General features: G+C 49.2%; 1 protein-coding gene across 3 annotated transcripts in view; it reads right to left on the minus strand.

Moving 5' to 3' along the window:
* LYRM4 (LYR motif containing 4) overlaps window positions 1–15,898 on the minus strand; it is an 82,995-nt gene that overhangs the window by 57,885 nt on the left and 9,212 nt on the right. For 2 of the 3 annotated variants that reach the window (XM_043450471.1, XM_043450470.1), the window contains exon 2: window positions 3,426–3,546. In XM_043450471.1, the coding sequence (XP_043306406.1) occupies window positions 3,426–3,546 (121 nt within the window). Of the gene's footprint in view, window positions 1–122; window positions 3,082–3,425; window positions 3,547–15,898 lie in introns of those variants that run through there. The other variant, XM_043450468.1, reaches the window with a different exon arrangement.

The following is a 15,898-nucleotide window of genomic DNA, read 5'->3' on the forward strand; positions in this document are numbered from 1 at the left end:
GAGGGGGGCCTGGGGTTAGCGGGGGAGGTGGTGGAGAGGGGGGCCTGGGGTTAGCGGGGGAGGTGGTGGGGAGAGAGGGGCCGTGGGGTTAAGGGGGGAAGTGGTGGATAGGGGGGCCTGGGGTTAGGGGGAGAGGTGGTGGAGAGAGATACCTGGGGTTAGGCGGGGAGGTGGTCCACAACAAAGACGGCGTGGCTGGCCAGCTCCCATCCGTGGGCCACAGTTACGGACAGTGAGGAAAGGAGCCCGATGTTCTCGTGCAAGGGGAATGTGCCCTGCACGTGCTTTCCGTGGTGAGAGTCACCCCTCGAGCCGTAGTGAAGGCCGGTATGAGCTGCTGATGCTGCTGGAATCCCTGGGGTGGCCATGTGAAGACTAAAGGTCTTGGCACATGACAGGCAAGGTCTCTGAGAACAGGATGGGCTAGGACGACGCAGTCCTTAAATGCCTGGAGAACAAAACTGGGAGAGGACTTGAAAGTATCTTTATCCTGACATTTCTCCGGACGCAGGAGCTCACGTCCTGAAACTTCGGAGTTTGCCCTCAGGAATGGAGACCTGAGTGCATGTCTGGCCGGGCGCCCCCTGAGACAGGGCAACCAGCCTTCTCGCACCTTGGATTCTCTGTGCCTAGACAACCAGAAGAAATCTTTCCTCGGAGACTTCTGTAAAAACTACAGAATCTCACCGTGTGACAGGGGCGTCAACAGCGTCACAGCCGAGACCCCCAGCGAGGACAGGGGGCAGGAGGCGGGGCCACGTCAAGAGGACACTCTTGAGAGCTGCCTCACCGAGGTGTGTGCCTGGCGGCCGGAAAGGTGGCCGCGGGCTCTCATCCAGGGCAATGCTGCTGAGACGGAGGAGCGGCCCGGGGGACGGTCTCCGAGGGCGAGCGCCCGTGGAGGCAGACGTGACGGGCGGTCACTGCGGCTAAGGGTGACGCCTCAGGTCGCCGGATCCCCTCCCTCCTCCCGCGGACCATCCGCACTACCCACGCGGGTTCAGGGCAGCATGCTTCCGGCGGCACACACCCTGGACTGAGGGACACAGACTCAGGCGACAAACGTGGTGTATTCATTCAGTCCCCAAACAATGAAGAGCCGCCGCCACAGGGAGCCGGGCTGGACCTCCTGACTGACCAGCGTGCAAGCACTGTGACGTGCTGGCTGTCGGGGGGTGTCACACGTTATTACCCGCTGACTGACTCTGCGACTCAAGCCATCTGAGTGAAGCCTGGCGTGGCAAGGGGAGCCCAGCTCCGGGAAGGTCTGGGGAGACTGTTCCACGCGAGGCGGACTGGGGCTCCAGGAGGGTCAGGCCGGGGGCAGGGGGCGGTGGCCGGGGCAGCACGGGGTCACCGGGATGCTGCGGACGGGGGAGACGGGCCGGCCCACAGAGCCCCCAGAGGGTTTCGAACAAGCACGTCACCTGCTCTGACTTTCTTTTAGAAAGCTCAGCCTGCAGCCCGTGGGGAGCAGACTGCAGGGGACAGGGAGGGAGGTGGGCCGCAGCGATCTCATCAGCAGTGTGGAGACTGACCGAGGCCGTTTTATTGACGGCCTCAAGGCCAAGGTCAGCCTGGCCAGCTCAGCGTGAGGCGGCTCTGAGAGTCACGGCCATCTCATAAGGTAGCTGCGGTCACTGTGACACTGGGATTCAGCACAGTCTTGACGCAACAGGGAGGCCCCCGCTGCTCTGGCGGGTAACACAGAAACCCTGTGCCCGGAAGTGGGTTGCACGCCCCTGCCCCCCCATCAAGAAAGGCGCGCCTGGCAGGCTGTCCTGGGGAGGGCCGGGCCCGCGGCCCAGGGTTTGAAACTGGTTTGTGCGGAATCACTGGCCATGTCTGGTGAGAGCCAGTCTATCCATTTTTTTTAAAAAATAAAACATTTCAAACTGAGAAGTGACACAGACAATTATATAACAGAAGAAATGGTGGCAAGATTACGTACAGGTCCCTTTTCTCAGCAGCTCCTACTCTGAGCAACTTTACAGTAAAACAGAAAACCAGCCTGTTTTGGAGGCGCTTGCCAACCTCTGTGTGGGAAAATGCCAAAAACTGCATCTTCCTGAATTTATGCAAAACAAACATGCAGGCTGCTTGTTTTCCCAAGTCCGGGTACTAACGGGTCCTGTAAAACTCCCCACTGAAGCCTGGTGCAGGCCATCCTTCTAGAGTTTTCAAAAGGGCAACTCACTTCTCTGCCACTATTGGCATCCTTGGAAATCTGCAGACCAGCTTCTTTTTCAGACGATCCTATTATCTCTTCATGCCTTTAGTTAAAGATCATTTCTTAGAAATGGCCGAGTTATTCTACTCCTAGATAACTGCAGAACTCAAGAAGAGCTGTCAGAATCTGAAAAGTTATTATAGAAGGGATTGTTCTATGATGCAAGCAACATAACAAGACTATTAACTTTGACATAAGATGAAAACCAGCTTTTAATACTGCTTCTTTTATGAATGGTTTCGAGTCAAGCATGAAGAAGGGTCAGAGATATAAATATATATCCCGATACACATGTCACAAGTCACGATATGACATCATGTCAGCCACGCTGGGATCTCCTGACGACGCTGAAGGAGCCCCTCTAACACACTCATGGGTCTTGGGAAAATGTAAGGGTGTCCTTCCGCAGCTAAACAAACTCCCTGCGAGGACGAGCGATAAACAAGGGGAGGCAAAGTGGAGCTTACGGTGTGACCAGCGCTGAATTAGAGAAAAAGAGCGGAAAGGAGGACTTTTCAGAGGGTGAGAAAACCAGCGGGCAGCAGGCTGCTCCGCCTTTGGCGCCCTGATTAACTCTCCAGAGACAAGGACACGTCGCCCCACCCGGAGGCCAGGCTGCGGCAGAGGCCCCGTCCACCTCAAGAGAAGAGCAGAGCGAGAGGCCAAGGCGACAGCTGGCTCTTCCGCAAGAGCAAACAAAACCCTCGCCGGGTCCTTGTGGGGTCAGGGCAACGCGGCCACGCTTCACACCTGCAGACACACTGCCACGCGGCGACAAAACTCAGGCTCATCGCCAGCAACGGCGTCCTCAGGAAAAGGGCGGCACGGTCTGGAGTTATGATCTTAAAACACTGGGAAAAGTAGAATATATTTACACTCTTTGACATACGTCCACATATCAATGTGCAATGCATCTAACAAAGAGACGAAATTTTAACAAGGTTTCCCATACTTAAAGCACCATCCTCTAGTAAAGGGTGGGAACCCAGCTTCCCCAGAGGACCTGTGCCCTGGGAATTCGGACAGCTGGCACTTCCTTCTCGCACCCCTTGATTGAGTGATAGGACAGCTCATCTCTGTCCACATGAGCAAGAGGAAGAGAGTCTCGTGATCCTGGGTGTGACTCACAAACACTAAAGCTGTGACATCCAATCACGGGGGACGTGTGAAAGCTTAACGTCCTTGGCCATCTTACCTGCCGACGGATTATGCCCAGGTCTCTTTTGGCTTTATTCACCAGGGCCTGAATTTCTACAGGATCCTTCACATTCTTGTTTTCTCTGAAGGCGTCTCTTATCCTCCTGATGGCGTAAGTTCTAAATGAACGCAGGGAAAAAGAGGAAAAGGTTTCAGTGTGTCTGAAACAATGCTTTTAAATGAATTCACAAGAGTTTCCCTAGGAATCAGCTGTCTGCTGGGCCCCTGGGAGAATCCCCTTTGCTCGCTGCTCTGGGCACAGGCCCATCCATTCCTCTCCTGGGAGGACTGAGCAAACAGGCTTAGGGAGGTAATCTGGACAAGTCACATGGGGCTCCAGACAACGCTCCTCAGGTGACGGGCTCCTCAGAGCCGTTCGCGCCTGGCTTCTCTCCATTAACACGGACAACTGACCCTCAACATGTAGAGACAAGCCAGGACTGAGGTGCAGCCAGGTGCCGTACATGTAGGCAAGCCGGTGCCGAGACAGTGACGGATGCCACCCTGGGGTCAGCTCTCCAACCTCGCCCCACCCTCTGTTTCCTCCTCCTGTGGATGGCAACATGCGTGGTTCATACTGGGATCCCACCGCAGCTGAGAGTGGAGATGACGCCAAGATGCTTTACAGTCCATGAACAGTAAGCGTGGACAAACTGGACTGAGTAGGTAGTTTAAGTGATAGTGGAAGACAATGTCTCAAAACTGGTAACAATATATTGAGAGGGTTCATGGAGACTTAATAACCAGATGACCATGTCAAGATATTTCCTTATAAAACCCTGAACTCCAAGGTCAGAGGAAAAATACCTCCAGAAAGGACAAAAAAAGAACTTTAAGCTGGTAATAATGAATGCAACATAGATAAGTACAACCTCAGATTTCTATTTTCAGAAATTGGCAAAGAAAACAGCTGTTTTCCAGTCATTTGCCAAACTGTATTGAGGGTCCAAAGGGACAGGAAATAACGTCTATGATGTATGGCCCATGGACCAGGCACTGGAGACTGCTCAGAATGGGACATGCATTATCCAATTTAACAAGCACACACTACAACTCAGAGGTAATAATAATAATAAAATGGCCCAGTAAGTGGCAGAACTAGGTTCTGCAAACAGCTGAACAGACTCTGTGATTTTCAACTGTACTTGGTATAAGCCAAGCTGCTATTCATTTGCCAAGGCATTAAAAAAAAAAAAAACAGAAACTGTCTCTGGCATCACAAAGAGTAGAAAGATCATCTCATCTCCCAACAGTACTTCAAGTATTGCTACAAATAGTTCAAGTGCCAAGCAAGTCTTAGGAAAAGTGGCTGAGAGCACTATGAGGGAGCTATTGACATAAGCAGTAAGTGTAAGTGGGACAACCGAGCTTCACTATTTTGAGGAGGAGGACTCTGACCAGTGAGGAGCATGGGAGTGAGGAGGTAAAGTTACCATCAGAAAAAGCCACTCTGGAGACCAAGGGCTCTCAGACTTGGGGGGAAGCGGTAAGCAAGCCCATGAATGCCGCGCCTGCTGGTTTACTGCTACCGCAAGGGTCAAGTGCATTAGCACGGACGGGGTGTCCCTGGTCCTCGATCCCACCCTGTCGAGCACCACGTCCAGGAGGAACCATCGACTCCCGCCTCAAGGGAAGACCTGGAGTTTCCTGACGGCTGGCCCGCTATTTCTCTACAGGGGGAGTGTCCTTCTCCAGCCTGATTTCTTGGCTAACTCTTCCATGTCCTTAAAGACCTAACCCAGTTAGGAACAAATAAGACAAAAGATTAACATCCTCAGTGAATCGAGTAGAAGGAGAGAAGGACCACAGTCAATGAGTGAGAGGTGTGCACCAATAATTCACAAGGGAGCCTAGAGTGGATAAACTTAGAGAAGGGTGACATAAATATATGAGGCCTCAGCCTCAGCTATAATCACAGAAGCGTACATTTAAACAGGGCAGAATCTCCTGTCCATCAAATTAGCAGATTTTTTTTTTTTTTAAAGGGCATGTACAGCTTGATGGTGGGATATGAACTATACTTCCTGTGGGGAGAAGGGCATCATAATCTATAATAATGTTCATAATCCTTTATCCACTAATTCTACTCTTAGTGATCCTGTAGAAACAGCCTGTAGAAATAACAAAGTTGTATACAGAAAGATATTCACTACAGAAATGTTTATAAACATTAAAAATAGAAACCACCTTAATTAAATGTTCAACAACAGAGAAGCGGCTACATAAATTATGACACCATGCAGCTTTTAAAAGAGACGCTTTCAAACCCTTAAAGTCACAGGTACCAAAGCCAGAGGTATAGAAGTCTCCCTCCGGCCCCCAACGCTCTGCTCCATTAGATACCAGTTCCTGTGAAGTCTCCTGAAGACACTGGGTTCGTAGTAAACCCTCCATGTGTATATTCCTCTTCACAACAGTGGAGCTCTAAACACACTCTGCACCTTTAATTCCTGAATTAAAATACATCTGAGCAATCACTTCCCATCAGTACAAACGAGCTGACCCACAGCACAGAGACCCACCATTAGTGGGCCCCTCATATCCCTGGTGGCTCAGCTGGTAAAGAATCCGCCTGCAACGCGGGAGACCAGAGTTCGCTCCCCGGGTTGGGAAGATGCCCTGCAGAAGGGAAAGGTTAACCATTCCAGTATTTTGGCCTGGAGAATTCCATGGACTGCATAGTCCATGGAGTTGCCGAGTCGGGACACGACAGAGCGACTTTCACTTACTAACGAATGGGTACTTGGTTTCCAATCTTGCTATTACAATCAAGGTTCTTTCCTGTAGCATCACATGCACGTGTGTATATGTGGTCAACTCACAGATATGGAAGTGGTAAGGCAAAAGCCATGTGTATATGTGGCTTTAATAAAACATCGCCCAAGCTCTCTCTGCAGGGGGACGAGCGCGCGCTCCCACCAGAACTGCGTGTACGCTTGCTTCCAGCACCACTGCCAACGCGTGCGGTCAACTTTCCGATCTGCTCTCTGCTGGCCTGACAGGTGAAAGACCGTCTCTCATCTCACTTTACATTACATTTTCCTTGTTATGAGTGCTGCCAACCAGTTTTTCACAAGCTTAAAGCCATTTGTGTCTCTGTTCATATTCTCTGCCTTTTCTTAACTGAGTGATCTTTCTGATTGATTTGTAAGATGGTGCTGAGGAAGCTACCCCTTTGGGATGAGTCGTGAAGTCCTCCCTGGACTGCCATCTGACTTTACGTTTGTGTGCTCTGTCATGTACAAGTGTTCCGTTCCGTCAAGTGTATCACTTTCTATATTACGACGTCTGGTTAAACATTATAGGTACAAGCCTTCTCTACTGTGAGATCACAACAAATACCCATGTACTCCTGAGAACTTTTTTGGCCTATCTTTTTATGTTTAACTCTTTGATCTTTTTGGAATTAATTTTGGTGGAAGCTGTTGAATATGGGATCTAACTTTACCCTCTGATGTTAAGTTTTCTGAAATGAAAGATATTAAGTCTATACTCAGGATGATCTCATATAAAGAGAGAGCATGCTCCAAATTACTTTTGATTACTGGAGTTTATGCTTTCTAAATGTTTTGAATAATTTTTTTTTATTTCTGGCTGTGCTGGGTCTTCGCTACTGTGTGAGCCCCTCTCTGGCTGCAGAAACCAGGCTCAGGGCACAGGCTACAGTGGATGCGGCTCCCAGGCTCTGAGCACAGGTTCAGTCACCCTGTGACAGGTGGGATCTCCCCAGGTCAGGGGTGGAGCCCGTGTCTCCTGCTTGGCAGGTAGATTCTTCACCACTAAGCCACCAGGGAAGCCTCGCTTTCTAAATTATTATAGTAATTATTACTAATAATTTGAAGTGCTGGTAATTTGCCATAATAAAGAAAAATCAGAGAAGGTTCAATGTGTGAGAGAAGAGACTGGGAAAGGAAATATATTTAGACAAATACACATAGCCAGGAGACACGTACCACAGGGGATAAAACTAAAGCAGTGCCCTGGGGAAAAGAGGAAGAGAGTGTTTGGTATTAACAGATAACAACAAAAGGTTCTACAAGGTTTTTTTAAGGCAATGCTGGGACAACAAGGCAGATGTGTCCAGCAGGCTACCAGAAACGTGGCTTTGGATCTCCGGTGAGAAGGTCCGAGCTGGTAGTAAACCTGAAAATCCTTGACAAAGAAGAATGAGGCAGGACGGTAGGGGTAGACAAGTCTGCTCTGAGGACAGTCGCAGAACGGGAAGAGAAGCTAGCCTGGGACACAGCCCCGGAGAAACGGTGCCAATATTTAAAAGCAGACGAGGTGCCGGCAGGAAAGATGGGGACAAGGAGGCCCACTTTACAAGCAGGGAGGACACAGGAACGCCACTCGTCCCAGAAAAGGTAAGACGAGGCCTGGGAAGAGCCCCACGGGAGTGAGCAGTTCAGAGGCTGTCGGTAACTTCAGCAAGAACATGAAGGCATGTACCCAATGAGTACAGTGCAGCACACACAGGAAGAAACGCCCTGGAGCTTTGGAAACACGCTTGTGAGTAATAACTGGGAGAAGGAAAAAAAAATTTGCCATATAATAAGAAAATATTTTTAAAATAATGAAAAAGTCAATGCATACAATCTTTGATATGTAGTCAAAGCCATACTCAGATGAAAATTAATGGCTTACCCAGCTTGATTATTAATAAAGTAAAGCAGAGTTTATTAAATTAGAAATATTTCCTAACACTTTAGAAAGGCAGTAATATCTCATAGGAAAATAAGAGACAAGTTATTTTAAAAATGTTCCAAACTAATGAAAAGTGGGGAAAAAAAAACAACCCAGTGAAATTAGCTAAGACAATTGAGTTTGTTCTTTTATGTTATGACTTCTGAAGTATATATCAGCAAGCAAAATTATAAGCAAAAAAAGAGTGAGGAGGATTGGATGCTTGAGCAGAGGGGTTTAAAGCAATTATTTCAGAAACGGAGAGCCGGGCAGGCTTCCAGTGTTCGCTGTCCAACGAGAAGGCAGCGGAGCCGGCCACCGCCCAGTGCAGCGGCGCCAGTCTGCCAAAGTGGTGAGGCTTCTCCAGCTGAGTCCAGTTGCCCAGGTGTGGTTATGGAAAAGACAGATGTGTTAGTAAACCCCCGGCTGCAGTCCTGACAGGTGAGTGTAAGAGAAGGGCAAACAGAGAGAAAAACCTTCTAGGGTGCAAAAGAGACGGTGCTGGGAATTCCTTCCCCTGTGGTCACAGACTTTGAGAGTCCACTTCTAAGAACTTGTGCCAACCTCCTACTTGGTCCCCTTTGTGGAAGTCAAACCCTCATCTAAATATCCAATAATAAAACAATCAAGTTATGGTAAATTTATGGCTTATAATAAGCATTAAATTTTAAATATGAAAATTATGTACATCCAAGAAAAAGTGTACTCAAAATATTATGACCTAAAAACCATTTTTACATAACTGCAGATTTTAGGTACAGTTCTATGGAGATTTTTTTTAAAGTGACATTCTCTTTTTAAAAAAAAAAAGGAACTTCCCTGGTGGTCCAGTGGTTAAGACTCCACACTTTCCATACAGGGTAACTAAGATCCCACAGGCCTCCCAGGGGCATGCCAAAAAGCACCCAGAAAAACACAAAAGCAAAACAAACAAAAACCCCTCAATAAATAATGCAAAGAAAGAAAGGCACCTTCGTCCTGCAGCAGATGTCCCCTCAGGCCCTGGAGGAGAAGTTTAGGAGCATTTCTGTCCAGGCTTTCTTTCTGATGCTTAAAAACATTTAGGATCTTTACCCTACAATTCATCAAAATTAAACTTCCAGTTACCACTTGGATCTGTCTTCATTGCCACTGACATTTAGTCGCAAACAAGATTTTTCAGAATGTAAACCCATTTATCAAAGTAAAGGCCACCTCTAAAATGCTGTCCGGCGCCGTGGCAGAGAGGCGCACCTCCCTGTTTCCGGGTTTTAGGCACGCCCGTGTGGATAGCGCGGTGCCCTGCAAGCTGGACTCGGACAGCTCGGACCCACAGGGCCCTTCTCACCTGATCCTGGACCAAGGGGGTGAGGGACCAACTGTGCTTCACCTGTGGAGTCCTGCAAACACCCCTGTGGGGGGACAACCAAGGCACCACTCAAGCACTAACTGTCCTCACACCTACCAGTCCTCTCCTCATGGAACTGGCCATGCTTCCTTTAAAAGTACCACCATGACATCAATGCGCCAGGGGAAGGGACGGGATTTTCTGCCTTCTCCCATGACCCCCTCATCTACCAGACATGAGCTTGACCTTGTACCAAAAAGGCAAACTCAAGCTTTCATTGTGTAGTAAGAGTTAAAAGTTAGAAAAATACAGAATGCAATTTTTAAAATTTTACTTCAAAATTATAGTGTGAACCATGCCAATGTAAGACAGGGCCTTCAAATGATTTAAATTTAAAGAAGAATAACTATCTATGGTAGTATATTCAATTACTTCTGGATTTTCTACTTCATGGGAGAAAATAAAGCACGAACAATAGAAATTCCTCTAGAAAAAAACAGAAATAGAACAATTTGGTCTCAACTCAAGTGTTTTCATTAAAATTTCCTAACAGCGCTGCTAAAATGAGGCCAAATACAGTGACTTTTGTTTGTTATCCGTTTCTCCTGCCATCACTCACCAGCAAGGATAAGCGAGCCAGAAGAGAGGACGGGGACATGGATAAGTCACCGAGCTTGTGCTCAACACGTCATTAAGGATAACCGACAGAGAAGAGAAGTGCAGGCTGGTACTCGCTCCCCCTCTCGAGAGTGTGTGAAGTAGCAGAATACTGGCTGGGTTATTCAGACGGGAAAAAAAAAACTTAAAAATATTCCATAGATATAGTAATCATCTGTAAAATCAGAAACCAGGAGGTAAATATGGATGGTTGTGGGACCCAGAATTCATGACTGGAAAGGAAGGTCAATATCGTGGTGAGCATCCAAGAGCATCCTGGCTTTGAAAGCACCTTGAGGGACCAGCTAGGCCTGGGTTCCCTCCATCCCTGAAGAAGGAGTGAGTCCAGCACAGGGAGGCCATGAGCTAACTTTACTTTACCTACAAGGCATGAAAGGACTCTGACCTCTGTATGTAAATTTATGCAAAGAGGCACAAAAATTACATCCCTCCCTGGCTTTACTCACAAAATCCAGAAGCACTTACACCCTTCGGCGAGCTTTAATTTTGCTGTTCACAGAGAAGACGCATCTCTAACATTCTGTCTGGTCTAAAATTCTAAGAATTTAAAGATGCAGTTATTCTCTGTGTCTCCTGGGATGTCACAGGCAGGGTGGGCATGGAAGACCCTCACTGTCACAGGGGGATGGTTATCCTGACCTGAATGCTGTTCCGCCTTGAGATGTTTGCTGGCTTGGCTGTTTATAGTACAAATAACCTGTAACCGACTTCCCTGGTGGCTCAGATGGTAAAGAATCTGCAAGGCAGGAGACCTGCCATTGCATCTTTCTTTCAAGTAGGTCAAAATATTTTCATGCATTACATAATTTATTTCCATGACATCTCTGTGAATCATCTAGTAGGTGTTTGGGTATTTTTGTGTTAAGATTTAATTTTATTTACAAAACTGGAAGACTGAAGAAAACGGAGCAAACACCTGCATTTACAAGTTATTACTATTTATTTCACTACTATTTATATTAATACTGACTGAATAATAGTAGAACGACGCTTGGCATGTACCTACCAAAACAAAAAAGTACATAATTGGTCAAACCCAAAATGCAGCTGAAAAACCAGCCCTGATGATGAACACAAACCCATCTCTCCTCCTCCTGCCCCAGCCGGCCCTGGGAGTGTTCACCTGTTGGGCACACTCCTCCTCTCCCTTTGGGCCACGGTGGGGCTGAAGGATCCTGGCCACAGGCTGTCCCTGTAACCAGCCATGTCACAGTCGCTACTTAGAGCTTCTGGGCCATTCTCAAAGGTGGTGCCTCTTCCTGGCTAAGTAAGAGCATCCTTGGTGAGCAGACATGGAAGTGACCGAGGTGCACAGCAGTGCCGGAGAGCAAAGTGCTGCACGGCTGACAAAACCCTTCACGTTATCTCCCTGGGTTTCTCCCTCAGTATCTGACGTTCTTCTGCTAACTGTGCAGGTCCAAGGTCCAGCTCCCCGCTCTCTGGATGTGCACCATAACTGTGCAGACACCGGGTCTAACTGGTAAAGTCAGAAGGGCTTCCTCCCTACCACTTACATTTCAGCGGCAGTGACCTCAGAACAGAAATCCGCAGCATGCTCTCACTTTGAGGTGCATTAAACTTTTATTACTTGGCTTAAACCCAAGGCCAACTTTTCAATACACTTAAGTGCTCAGAGCAAGGTGGTTTGTGGCCTCATTACTGCCTGTGATTCCTCGACCCAACAGCCCCGTCCAGAACCAACAAGGGCAGATTCTCAGTGGGTATGCAATAGTCATTTTAATGTGGGGCAGACTCACTTAAAGGACTTCCATCTTCTTTATCTACTAAAATATTCAAAGTGTCCACCTTGCATCAAAAGCCACACAAGTGTGGCAGACTGCATTTACCAAAAACCTTACAGGAAGAACTGTCAATGGATGAAGAGAGGGAGAAGCCATGGTTGACACGCGGAGGCACAGCGGGGAGCTCTCCTCACTGCATTCTTCTGCAAAACGGAGGCTTCCTAGAAGCACGGCGGTCTTGTGTATGATCGACAATGCAGGCAGAGAAGGTGACTCGGCAGATCTGGGGAGCGTTCCCGCTGCCTTGGTGCTTTCAGGAGCCTCAGGTGAGTGGAGTCGGAGGTGACACGTGGACCCCCGCCTCCCAGCACGCACTGTGTGTCTGTGGAAGAGCCACACGGAGCGTCCGCACGTTAAGGCAGAGAAGAGACCTGGAGACATGAGACAGCAAAGAAGGCACTGGATTCCTTCACAGTCTCCCTGCTCCACTAACACCGCTACATTGTGGGAAGTGCTGACCCAGACGACACTTCTCCCCGGGCAGCCCCGTCAGGGGTCAGAGGGGTCCCAGGCGCTGTGCTGACGGTTTCCACGGGCAAGTCCTGCTCACTCATCACAGGCTCTTTACAGACCCTCCTCTCACAGCAGCGGACGGACCCAGGACGCCCGCTGCACACCAGGCGCTCGCTTGTACCTCCTCTAACCCCCCAGCAGCTCAGCCTCAGAGGCGCATCAGCTGACCGCAGAGGCGCGAGTTCCAGCAGCTGCAGCGGAGACTGTCAGTACACTCCCCGCCCCTTCTTCCAGAAGGTCCTGACCGTACAGATCCCACAGCCAAGTCCAAGTCAAGTCATGATGACGGGGAGCAGGACGTTCCACCCACAAATACACCACTCTGGCACTGGGTTATCTTGAGCTGAAGGCAACGGAGAAACAGCAGATGTGGGAAGCACTCTGTCCTGTCCATTCTGCCAGAAGCAGGGCATAAGCCTCCCACGAGAAAGGTGTCCTTCTGGTACCAGGAAGGAAAGAACAATTCTTATCAGCAGACATGGGGAGCTGAGGCTGAGATGGGTCTGCACAAACCACACCCAAATAATCCTTGTCTTCTGTCAGCTTCCCTGATGTGTCTCCTAGCTAATTTCCAATAACATCCTGCCCTTAGATGCCCAAATCTTTTGTCTTGTCACCGCTCCACAATTTATGGCCCTTTGTAAAAATAAACCTTAGGTCTAACGGCTTTCCTGGGGTTGTCACTTTTCTATGAGGCGCCCTCCATGTTATATAAGAATATTAACATGAAATAAAATGTGTACATGTTCCCTTGTGTTAGTCTTTTTTGACAGTTTAATTTGCAGGCTCCAGACAAAGAACATAAGACAGTTAGGTCTTCCTCCCCTGAAGCGGTCTGAGCCTTACTGCTCAGGACTGTGGGCAGTGCTGGCTCTGAGATGCTGACCCCAGATGTGGAACCCGGTCTTGGCTGACTGGGAGAATTCTGGGGCCCGCCGTGGGCAGAGCCCTTGCGTGACGGCCCTGCCAGAAGGCTGTCTGATCAGGTCTGCTCTCACTGAGTTATACGCCTGCTGGGGCTTTCCTTCCTTCAGGCTTTCAAGTCTGGTGCTAGAGCGTCAAGTTGCCGCTAAAAGCATGATCACCACGTCAGTGTCTCCCCAGCTCAGAGGCCACCTGCACGGAAGGCCGAGCTTGCTGAGTCTGCGGGGGAAGGACTCACACACAGGGCGGTGGGGCCTCTGGGGAGACCTGTCAAGTCCGTGCACGAGGCGCAGTGAGACCAGGACAGAGGGTCCATGGCTTTTTCTGGCTCCAGTTTGGCTGTAAGGAACTCTTTTCTCATTTAATTTAGCACTCTGCTTCTTAATAAAGAGGAAAAAGGATTTTAAGAGCTGCTTGCATCCATGCAAGTGATCTCTGGTGAACAGACCACCACTTCTAGGGATCAGATGTAGGGGAGGGATAATTATATGGGAAAAACATTTGTATTTATCCTCAAATGTCTGCACGGGCAGACAAAAAGAAATACATGAAAGCACTAAATGAATAACTGTGCTATAGAGTAATATTTATCATTATAATGAATTGGTCATATAAGTAACTTTGAATAAATAAGACCAAATGGAGGCAATATTAAATCTACTCAAAAAATTACCCCAGGAACAAAAGAATAAATATAAGGCTAATAGATATATTAATGACATCCATTGAGGATAACAGCCACGTAGTAAAGAAAGCAAATAATTACTCTGGGAAAAGACAGAGTCAACTAATTGAACGCCAAGGCCTGATTAACTGGCAAAAGAACAACATTAATGTATAAAGGTACATAACTGGAGAAAGAAAAGTGAGGTGAGCACGTATGGAGAGTCGCAGATTAACACCTACGACCGAAGAGATGCTTTAAAACAGTCTGAACCGTGCAGACGCGCTTCTGAGGCGATGGCCCCGCACCAAAGATGCTCGTGGAGAACGTGGTCCTCACTCCTGGGAGGCGCTGCCCATTCCTGAGGCATGACGTTTCGTTTCCAACAACTTCTTCCAGTTACATTCTCCTGACCAACGGTCAGGTCATTCTAACTCAGCGTGTTCAACCAGCCACTGAGTCCGGCTAATTCTCAGTGTATCTCAAGACCATTCTCCCCTCTTCTCTCTCCACGACTGCAGCCAGCCCTCACCATCACTCATGGCGTAACCCATCTTCAACCAGCCTCCGCGTCTTTAGCCTCCTTCTGCTTCGGGTGGTCCAGCTGGAAGGTGTTGTCTGTGGTTCGATCAGACGCCTGCGTGGCTGTCCACTGCCAAGGATGACATCCAGCATCTTGGCGGGCCCCCGAAGCTCTGTGTCCCTCCCCCTCACCTGCTCCCACCACCCCCAGGGGGGACACCACACTGCTGGTAGCTCCATGCACTCAACACCAACTACACCGGCCTGTGGGCCCATCCCCACTGCTTCAGCCTCCCTCCACCAGCAAAGCCCTGCAGAGCCGTGACAGCCCAGGGCAGCCACCGTTCCTTTCCTAACCTCTGGCCCTTCCGGGGCAGGCTGTGCCGCCCCTCCTATCTGCCCCCACAACCTGCTGTTCATTCTCTATCGCAGCACTGCCTCTGTGTCTTCACACAACCCTCAGAGAGAATTCCATGGACAGAGGAGCCTGGAGGGCTGCAGTCCATGGGGTCGCAGAGTCAGACACGACTGAGCGACTATGCTTTCTTTTTCTTTCAGTGAGTGCATTACTCTGTGCGCTGAACCACGAGCCCCTCCTGGGAAAAGGCCACACTCTGTTTGTCTCTGCACTTCCGCAGGAGCCCAGGGGCTGGCACACGGTGGGTGCCCAGTCAACGTCTGCTGAGGACTCAAGCCAGCCTCATCAAGGACCAGACGTCACAGTGACGGAGGTCTCCGGATGGCGAGGAAGCACCTGGCGCAGTGTGGCTCAACCGTTCAGCCAAGCTCATTGAGTGACTCCAGCTGCTGCGGATTAAAAGGGTTGGGCGGCTGGTCTACCAGTTTAACAGGGAACTGTGCAGTGACACTGGGGTGGCGTGGCAGCCCACGCCAGCATTCTTGCCTGAGAACCCACGGACAGGAGAGCCTGGCGGGCTGCAGTTCATGGGATCGCATGGAGTCAGACCCGACTGAAGCAACTTAGCACGCACACCTGTAGTCACTGGTTTACTTGTATCTGTCTGCACAGGGGACTCTGGAGCCCAACATTCAGCCAGAAGGTTCTGCAGCCTGTGCCTTTGGAATGATGTGCCAGGGAGTAAATGCACCGAAGGTCACAGAGCTGGGAGCTAGCTGACCTCAAACCTGAACCAAGGTTTCTTGATTCAAAGCCCAGGAGTCTTTCTAAATGAACATCACCTTGCTCGTGGTCCTCATTCAGAACACTGAAAACAATACTTCAAGCAAAAATCAGTTCAGGATTCACCATATTAGGAAAAGAAACACAGGGCTGAGGGAAGAAAACAAGGGGGAAACACTGGCATCAAGTCACATGACTTTCATTTATCGTTTATTCG

The sequence above is a fragment of the Cervus canadensis genome, chromosome 28, assembly GCF_019320065.1.
Source record: "Cervus canadensis isolate Bull #8, Minnesota chromosome 28, ASM1932006v1, whole genome shotgun sequence".
Taxonomy (NCBI): domain Eukaryota; kingdom Metazoa; phylum Chordata; class Mammalia; order Artiodactyla; family Cervidae; genus Cervus; species Cervus canadensis.